The sequence below is a fragment of the Arachis hypogaea genome, chromosome 4 (genome assembly GCF_003086295.3).
Source record: "Arachis hypogaea cultivar Tifrunner chromosome 4, arahy.Tifrunner.gnm2.J5K5, whole genome shotgun sequence".
Lineage (NCBI taxonomy): Eukaryota > Viridiplantae > Streptophyta > Magnoliopsida > Fabales > Fabaceae > Arachis > Arachis hypogaea.
Window position 1 is genome coordinate 423,756 of NC_092039.1, and position 8,987 is coordinate 432,742.

Here is an 8,987-nt window from a genome sequence, read left to right on the forward strand (position 1 = left end):
TGTTTAATCACCTGCATAAGAAGGATATAGTTACTTGGAATACAACCATTAATAACTTCGCCTTGCATGAAAATGCTGTAAGAACCCGGTTTTTACGGAAAAAGTGATTTTCGGATATTTTACAACTGAAATTCGCAAAAATTCAAGAATCACAGTTTATAATATCTAGTCATTTTTTTATAATATGTAATGCATAATATTTTGTCATTTTTTTAACGGTGGTGAAGGCATAAGAGTTGTCCTCTTAACAATGCGTATTGGTAAGTACACGAGTATTCTTCAAGAAAGATAATGAGTGTTTCCTAATCAGCAGGACAATGTCTCTAATTTTTTTTTTATCCAAAGGAACTCAACACAATACAGTAGAATAAAAAAAGAACAAACAGACAAAAAAAACATGTAAATCAATGAAGAGAAAACTGTTCTTAATGTTATTTTCGGCATTGCCATCAATAACAAAAGGATCCAAACTATTTTATTCTCTGTAGCTGATTACAAATTTATGAAACACCTCCTCTGCCCCCCTTTAACTTGTGCTAGTTAATAACATTAATACAATTGATTGGCACAGTTGACATGACGAAATTTTCTATATTGAAGAACCAACATTATGCACCGGCTAAGCAGGTTATAGAATTTCAAAGATTAAATACAAAACTGGTATCTGCTTCCTTCATGATATGGTGATGTTCACTACTTCCAGTTTAAATAAAAAATTCTGAATTATGTTTTAATAAATACAAAAAATAAATATATTATCTCTAAAATCATGCATTAAAAAAGCATCTAAAACTATAATAAATCAAATTTAACCAAAATCCAAACTTGTTCTATTTGAGTTGTTGGAAAGAAAAGAACCATTTGCCCTTGATTTATTTAATTTGAACTACAATGATCCTTATTAAAGAAGAAATTCAAAAGATAAATGAGATTGAGTAATGACTTCAAAATTGATAGAGTAACGGATTTAAGGATTTTAATACAAGAGAACAAAAGTGACAAAATTTGGAGAGGATGTGGCAAAATTATGGAGAGAATCCGTTGAAATTTGAAGAGATTAAAACAACAAGATTATGAAAAATGTTTATAAACTTTTTGTAATGAATGTTAAGAAAACAAGGATTTACGATCTTTTGTTTTTATTAACGTTAAGAAGGCTTTTCGAAGGAGTAGCAGATGGGTTGGTTTTGGTTATCGTCTAATGAATAAATCACCATTTGTATCTATGAAAGATGAAAATGCTCATATATATATCCACACTAAATTAAAACTAAACTTGTACTTATAGAAGATGTTCTCTGTGTGACAAAAGTATCCTATTTTTAGAGAGTTGGAGTGTAGGGTACTTTTATCACACAGAGAATATCTTACGTGGTACAAGTTTAATTTCGATCTAGTGTGAGTACATATATCAGTATTTTCATCTTTTATGGATACAAATGGTCATTTATTCATCGTCTAATTTAGTTTCACTTGGTAAAAAAAAAAGTTTGGTCACCCAATATTTCTAATTTTTTATTTTTTTTTTCTATTTTCTACTTATGTTGAGCCTTGCAAATACTTGTATTTTGTGGGAGTTTTGGATTAAAATAACAAAAAAAAAACCTTAATTGTGTATTATTAGTGTACACCAAGTGGTTGTGATTTGTGAACCTAACATTTCTGTTTACCATCTATATTGTGCGCATCTAAACTAACTTTGGATATGGTTTTAACAGTTCATAACAAAAGTAAGTTAAAGGGAAAATATGGTTTTTCTCCTATTTTTACTTTTATCAATAATACATGTCAAGAATAAATATATCATCCTATTAACCCTTCGTTGAGGCTAGGACATCTTGAAACACTAATCAGAAAACATAAATTCAGTTGTCTTCCTAGTTTTCCATTATTCATCCTCTTCTATTGGAAAGATATCTTAATTGAAGCTTTCCTTTCCATATTTTAACCTTAACGTTTGATGATCTAGCCATGGAGAGACGAGAGGTAAGTTCCTAAATCTACACAGCATAAAAAAAAGAAAAAAAAAACTTTTTTTAATATATTATTTGCACAATTGTTTCGAGTTGCTAACAAAAATCAAAACGCACGAGATTCGAGAAAAAGGAAGACAATTTTTACATTAATTATATCAATCTCGCTAGTACACTCCCTCCAAAATTAGATTGCAGAAATTGGATAAAATCCGATCCAATAAATGCTTCCAGCCTATTAATTTTGTTGCTAGCTTGGATCATATTGATAATGTGTGTGTTGGTTGATCATATAATTTATTGTTGTTGAATATCCCTAATTTGAAACCCTAGAACGTGTATTAGTTAATGTGTGTTGGTTGATGATTGGGGGTGTTAACCAATACACGTTCAGGGCATCATAAAACAGAGTTTCTTGGATTGAAAGAATAAAATGAATTGATTTTGAATTATGTTGTTGCAGAAGAAAGCAGTAAAGGCAACGGTGCCGAAGTTTGGAGCGTGGGAGAAGAAGGCAGGAGGAGCGCCTACAGATTATTCAATGGTGTTTGGTCAAGTTCGTGAAAAGAAGAAGAATCAAAAGACAGATTTGAGTGAAGTGAGGCGTTTAAGCCTTGGGAATGAAACAAATCATCACTTCCATCCCTATCGTGCACGTGCTCTTCTTGCTAGTGAAGAACCTCCTCTTCCTCCTCCTCCTGCTGTAAGTACTCTCTCACAATAATCCTCTTTAATTTTCTGTAAGTACTTCACCTACCTTTGGTCCATACCCCCTAATCAAAACACACATGGATCATTGTTAGGTAAAGTCTTTGATTTTCTAATGAAGCTATGGGTTAATCGTTGCACGTGAGATACATGCACCCACAAACTAAAAGTAAACAGAAACTCAATTTTTAGTATTTTTTTCTCCACCCAAATACTAAATTGTCTTTAATAAATAAATTTTATTAATTTATATATATAAATTCTGAAAAATACGAATACAAACGGTATTAATTTATGTGTGTAAAATTCTAATAAATATATGTATAAATTATATATTTATTGTATGTAAAACATTTGTAAATATTTGTGTAAATTATTATCGACTAAATACCGACTAAAAATGATAATATTTACTGGTCATGTAATATTGTTCATATAAAAAAATAATTATAATATTTTCAAAGTACATAAAAATATTATATGTATTTATTTCGATAAATATTTCATTTTAGTTTCGTACCACAATGCTAGTAATATAGGTTAGGAGCCAATGAGTAATAACTCAAATGGCATAGTTTCTCCATATTCAATTAAGAAGTTGCAGATTCGAGTTTCTTATCTTTGGTGTATATATATATATATATATATATATATATATATATATATATATAGGTTAGGAGATACAAGCTTCTTTTCAAAGTCCTACCTTAGCTATTAACATGCAAGAGCAGCCTAAGATTTCTTTATGTCTTTAAACTTTATAAAATTCTTTAATTTTTGCTAGAGTTATAATGCAATATATATTGTAAAACTTCTTTTTTATCTTTTGTATACAATTTTTTTTTCAAGAATTTAAAGTTTATGGTTGAAAACCACTCAGATGAAGACGCTTAAAAAAATTTTTTTAAAGATGTTTTTTAGTAATTAAAATTTAATACATATAATCGATTAAATCGTGTTATTTTTATCAAAATTAGGCTAGACAAATTGATTTGACTGAAAAAATAGTGAATTAAATATTGAACTGGTCTAAATTAATATTATTTTTTATAAAAAATAACTACAATACCCTTATTATAAAAAATGACTAAAATACTCTTATATATATATATATATATATATATATATATATATATATATATATATATATATATATATATATATTGCAGAATTTTTTTCTTTAGAATCATTATATACAAATAGAACTTATAATCATTTATTAATTTAGAAGCGATGCACTCCTTGCTGTATGGCTAAATGATGTTTGTGATTTGTTTTTTTCGCAAGATATGTTACAAGACGTATCTATTTGTTATTGGATTTGAACATATTTATAATTTTCTAAATTCATATAATATGCAACCAAACGAAAAAATAAATTGATTCAAGCTTAATTTTAATCTTTCTATTACGTATACCTCTTTAATTTATATATGCTTGTCCTAATATTAAAATATAATTTCATATTTGCATTAGTTGTTCAATACATATTTAGCATCACTTGTTCAAGGCATCGGTATTAATTATACCATTTAATTTAGCAAATAAGTGTATAATTTGAGTAGTGTAATGTTAGAGAAACTAATAAAATAGTATATAAATAAAAGTTGAACATATTAAAATTTTAAATAAGGTAAAATGTTGTTTTAGTCCATAGTATTTTGGTTCAATTTTAATTTCGTTCCTAAAAATTGAAATGTTCTATTTTTGTTGGAAGTGTCTTATTTCGTCTCATTTTAAAAGTTTGATCAAAATCAAAATTCTTTCTTCCAAAAATATTCTGATCATTTTCTCCACTCTCATCTTCTACATTATTGGGGCAACACGCCTAGTTATAGTTGTGCTTCTAGTAATTTGGTAATGAAAGTAATAAAAAAATAACAGGAAGAGAAAAATAACAATAAAAGACAAGTAAAACAAAATAAAAAGTTTGTGACAGAATATGTCATTTCAAATATTAGAAACGAGTTTAAGATTTAGGCCAAATTTTGGGATTTAAAATAATGCTTGACCACCTTTATAGTATAGCATTTATGATAATAAAAATTTAAATAATATCACATATTAAGAAAAGAAACTTGAATATTTAGTTTAGTATTTTTTTTTTTTTTGTCAAGTTACATTAGATAAGACTCAAACCCAAGATTTTTAGATGGAGAGGAAGATATATGCCATGTCATTTGAACTATGATTTATTGGCTAATTTAGTATATTATTAAATGTATACAAAAATTCTAACAAACTATACAATAATATTTAGAGTTCAAATATTAGTTTTGAGATTTTTTTTAAAAAAAGTTATAGAGTAACAATTTTTTTTTTATATTTTAAGTTAAATTGTTACAATAAAAAATTATGAGTAAATTATCGTTTTTGTCCCCAACATTTAATTCAAGTATTAAAGTTGCGCTTAACATTTAAAACGTCATATTTAAGTTCCTAACATTTTAGAATTGTTACAATATTAACTTACCATTAACTTTGTTAACAATTATGTAATAGAGATACATATGTGGATATTATTATGACAAACTAATCTCATATTATACCATTAGTAAAAAATTAAATAAATAAATGAAAGAAAAATAATACTAGTAATACAAAATTCTAATTACATTTCATTCTTTCATATGCTAGTATAATTTTTCTTTTCTTTATTTAAATTTTTATTTTTATTAACAGTAATATGAAATTAGTCTTTCACAGTGGATTGTAACATCCACGAATGGATCTTGATTATAGAATAATTAAAAAAAATTGACGATAAAATAATATTATAATAAATTTAAAATATTATAAATTTAAATAAGACATTTAAAAAATTAGGCACAATTTCAAAACTTGTCCAAATATTAAGAACAAAAAAATATTTTACTCAATAAATTATTTATAATTTTTTCTAAATGAAAGCTACTCAACGATCTTTTCCTTCATTAACTATTATATTTCAATGAAAGTTAATAAGATTTGTTTCTCATAAAAATATTAGAATTCTGTTTCTAATTCTTTCATTTTTTATTTTTCTTTTAATTTTTTTTCCAGAATTTACAGAGGAGAAAAAGTGGTGTGAATAACTATTTCAGTTGCTGCTCATCAAGTCCTGATATTGTACGTGCTTGAAGTCAATCCTTGATTATACAATATCTCGAAATTAAATCTATGGATTATATAAAATGGACTAATGAAGGGACAAATCCAATGCCAAATCCTACAATGAGAAGGGGTTGTGCTTGCAATACCATGGGCTAGCAAATTCAATGGTGGACCCTTGGACTATAACCTTTTTTTTTTTAGTTTAGCTAAACTTTTATAATACGGTTAAAATTATTTTTAACCACATTTTTTTGAAGTTTAGGTAAACTGAAAAAAAATATTATATTGCACTACCTAGAAGAAAGTATGAATACACTTTCTATCCACCATTGAATATGCTTAAAAGGATGGTCTAAAACTCAACTCTTGCATTGTGTATACATTGTATACTATGTTGTTCAAGCCTGGTGGTTTTTGTTTGTTATCTATTTATAGCATATTAAATATTTAAATTTACAAATACAGTTAATAAAGTCAATTATTGTGGAAATGCATACTCTAAACAGGTTCTAGAGATTTGTTGTGAGTAGGTTTTGAACCAATATTTTAAAGCCTTAAAATCTTGGAACTAAAAGTTTCTTGCTGCTGCCACTACCAAGAATCCAAGACTATTATTCGGATTTTGGACGCTAATAATTATATATATATATATATATATATATATATATATATATATATATATATATATATATATATATATATATATATATATATTATTTAGAGTAATGTCCTTTTCGGCTTCTGAACATTTGCTTGATAGATTTTGCACCCTCTAACAAATATAAAAACTTAAATCGGTTTCTATTTATTTTAATATATGTACATTTCAGTCCTGCAACCGGTTTTGAATAGGTCACTTATTGATGTGTAAGTAATTTGTCCCTACAATAATGAAGAAGATGGTCAAGCAAGTGACTGATACGTCAGCAAGTGACCTGCTCAAAACCGGTTACAGGAACTGGAATGTACATATATTAAAGTAGATAAGGACCGATTTAGATTTTTATATTTGTTAAGGGGTACGAAGTCCATCGAACAAATAGTCAAGACCAGAAAGAACATTTACTCTATTATTTAAAAGTTTCAGTTAAATTATTATTTAAATATTTATTTAGTTAAATTTAAAGCAACAAATTAAAGGAGTAATTCATCAGTTGGCCCACTAATCGAGTGACCATTGTCTTGACCGGATGATTAAATCAATTTGATTTGATCGATAATTATAATTAGACAGTAACATATTACTTACAATGAATGATTCTCAAAAACATTATTTTTATTATTAACAAAATTACTGATATGGGAATGTACATTGTGAGAGAATGAGTTGTACAATCTTAATGGCAATATGACCTAATAGTATATACCACAAATTAAAAAAAAATAAAGAAAAATATGTGAAAATATGCTATATTATGTGTCCAATTCGACCACATACTTGACATTGAAGTTATGGATGTTAATAGTAGAATTTGCTATCTCTTAAAAAACTGCCTTCATCTCTCCCTCTTTCTCTCATAAAATTTTCTCTTATAGCACATTAGGCATAGAGAAAAATGAGCTTTTGAGAAAGATTAGCTTGAATGACTATATTTTTTTATTTTCTAAATTTATTCATCAGCATATAATTATGTAATAAAATCAGAGTTAGATGTAAAAAAATCTAAGCAAAAAATTGGAGTCCTCTAACAATATTTTACTGATCTCAATAACATATCCTATTTCTCTGAGAAAAAAAGAATGAAGTATTAATTGAAGAGTCTAACTTTAATGTCTAAGGATATCTGTATACTGCTGCTATTTTTAAGAGATAATTTCTATTTTTATCTCTTGTTTTTTGAATAACTCTAATAATTCTTTAACTTTTTTTTTGAACTACTATGCTTTCTATTTTATTACTATAGGTATCTTTTTTATTTTTCTCCTTGATGACAAAAAAGAAAAAAATTAAAGATTAAACTAGTTTTATTTTTTCTAATTTTATGCTTTATAAATTTATGCATGAACTTGGTTTTTAGCTTTAGTTATTTTTCATATTGCTAATTTTTTATTGCTTTGATACCTACTTAGTTTGTTTGTTGATGATAATATATTATCTCTCATCTGGTACTAGCATATGGATGCTGATTTGATTTCATTTTTTCTCTGATTTTCATCTGGTACTATTATCTCATCTAATTTTCACAAGCACCATGATTTGTCTAGTATATTTCTATGTTCTATGAATACTATTTTGGTATCATCTTTTGTTTTTTTTGTTTTTTTTTGATTGGCTAGATGCTCATAAATAGCGGAAGCTTGTAGAAAATTCAATGAAGTTACTCTTTATTCTCTTTTTAAATTCGGTTTAATCATGTTTGTCATTCAAAAATAGATTGTTAAATTAAGATGTGGATTACACTTGTGATAACAAAAATAATTGATAATTTTCTATTTGAACTAATTTGTTATAATGAACATTGTATTAAAAAAAAAATTCAAGGAACAAATAAGTTTGAATAGTAAAAAACAGCAATAACGGGAATAATATCATTAAGAGTTTGGCTAAGAAGACAATAAAGTATTTATATAATATGTACAATAGATTGTTTATTTGACCCAATATATATTAATAATATAAATTAAATATTATTAATAATGTACAATATGATTTGATTTAAATTTTAAATTAAAAATTACTCAAAATTAGTTAATTGTCTCTAATTTAATTCTAATTTCAATTTAACTTCATTATATAAAATATATATTGGCTCCTCGTACTTTTTCTTTTTTTATTTGTTCAAGTAGCAAATGCACCTTTCAATGTTATAGCTAGAGCTATTGGCGAGATTCATTTTCTTGTTTACCTTGATATAGTAATGTGCAAACAACTTTTCAAATACAATTTGATCTCATTTTTAATGAACAGACAACTAGAAATTAAAAATAATAATATTTAATTTACATTATTAATATATATTGAGTTTAATTTATATTATTAATATATATTAAGTCAAATAAATAATCTAATATACATATTTAAAAAATTATTTGCACATTACTATATCAAGGTAAACAAGAAAATGAATCTCAATCAAGCTAATAGCTCTAGCTATAACATTGAAAGGTGCAACTGCTACTTCAACAAATAAAAAATGATTCTTTTATTGAAGAAGAGATTAAACTACTATATATAAAGGAATCATTCAAAAAGGAAAGCAACCAATTCAAACC

General features: G+C 26.0%; 1 protein-coding gene across 1 annotated transcript; it reads left to right on the forward strand.

Moving 5' to 3' along the window:
• Nucleotides 1-1,813: 1,813 nt before the first annotated feature.
• On the forward strand, nt 1,814-6,264 carry LOC112795546 (uncharacterized). The gene is made up of 3 exons (XM_025837517.3): nt 1,814-1,986; nt 2,437-2,676; nt 5,724-6,264. The coding sequence occupies exons 1-3, from the start codon at nt 1,972-1,974 to the stop codon at nt 5,799-5,801; spliced, it is 333 nt and encodes a 110-aa protein (XP_025693302.1). The 5' UTR covers nt 1,814-1,971; the 3' UTR covers nt 5,802-6,264.
• The last annotated feature ends 2,723 nt before the right edge of the window (nt 6,265-8,987 follow it).

Coding starts and splice junctions, on each gene's coding strand:
- LOC112795546 (XM_025837517.3), top strand. Junction 2,677..5,723: donor CTCTTCCTCCTCCTCCTGCT/GTAAGTACTCTC, acceptor TTTTTTTTCCAG/AATTTACAGAGGAGAAAAAG.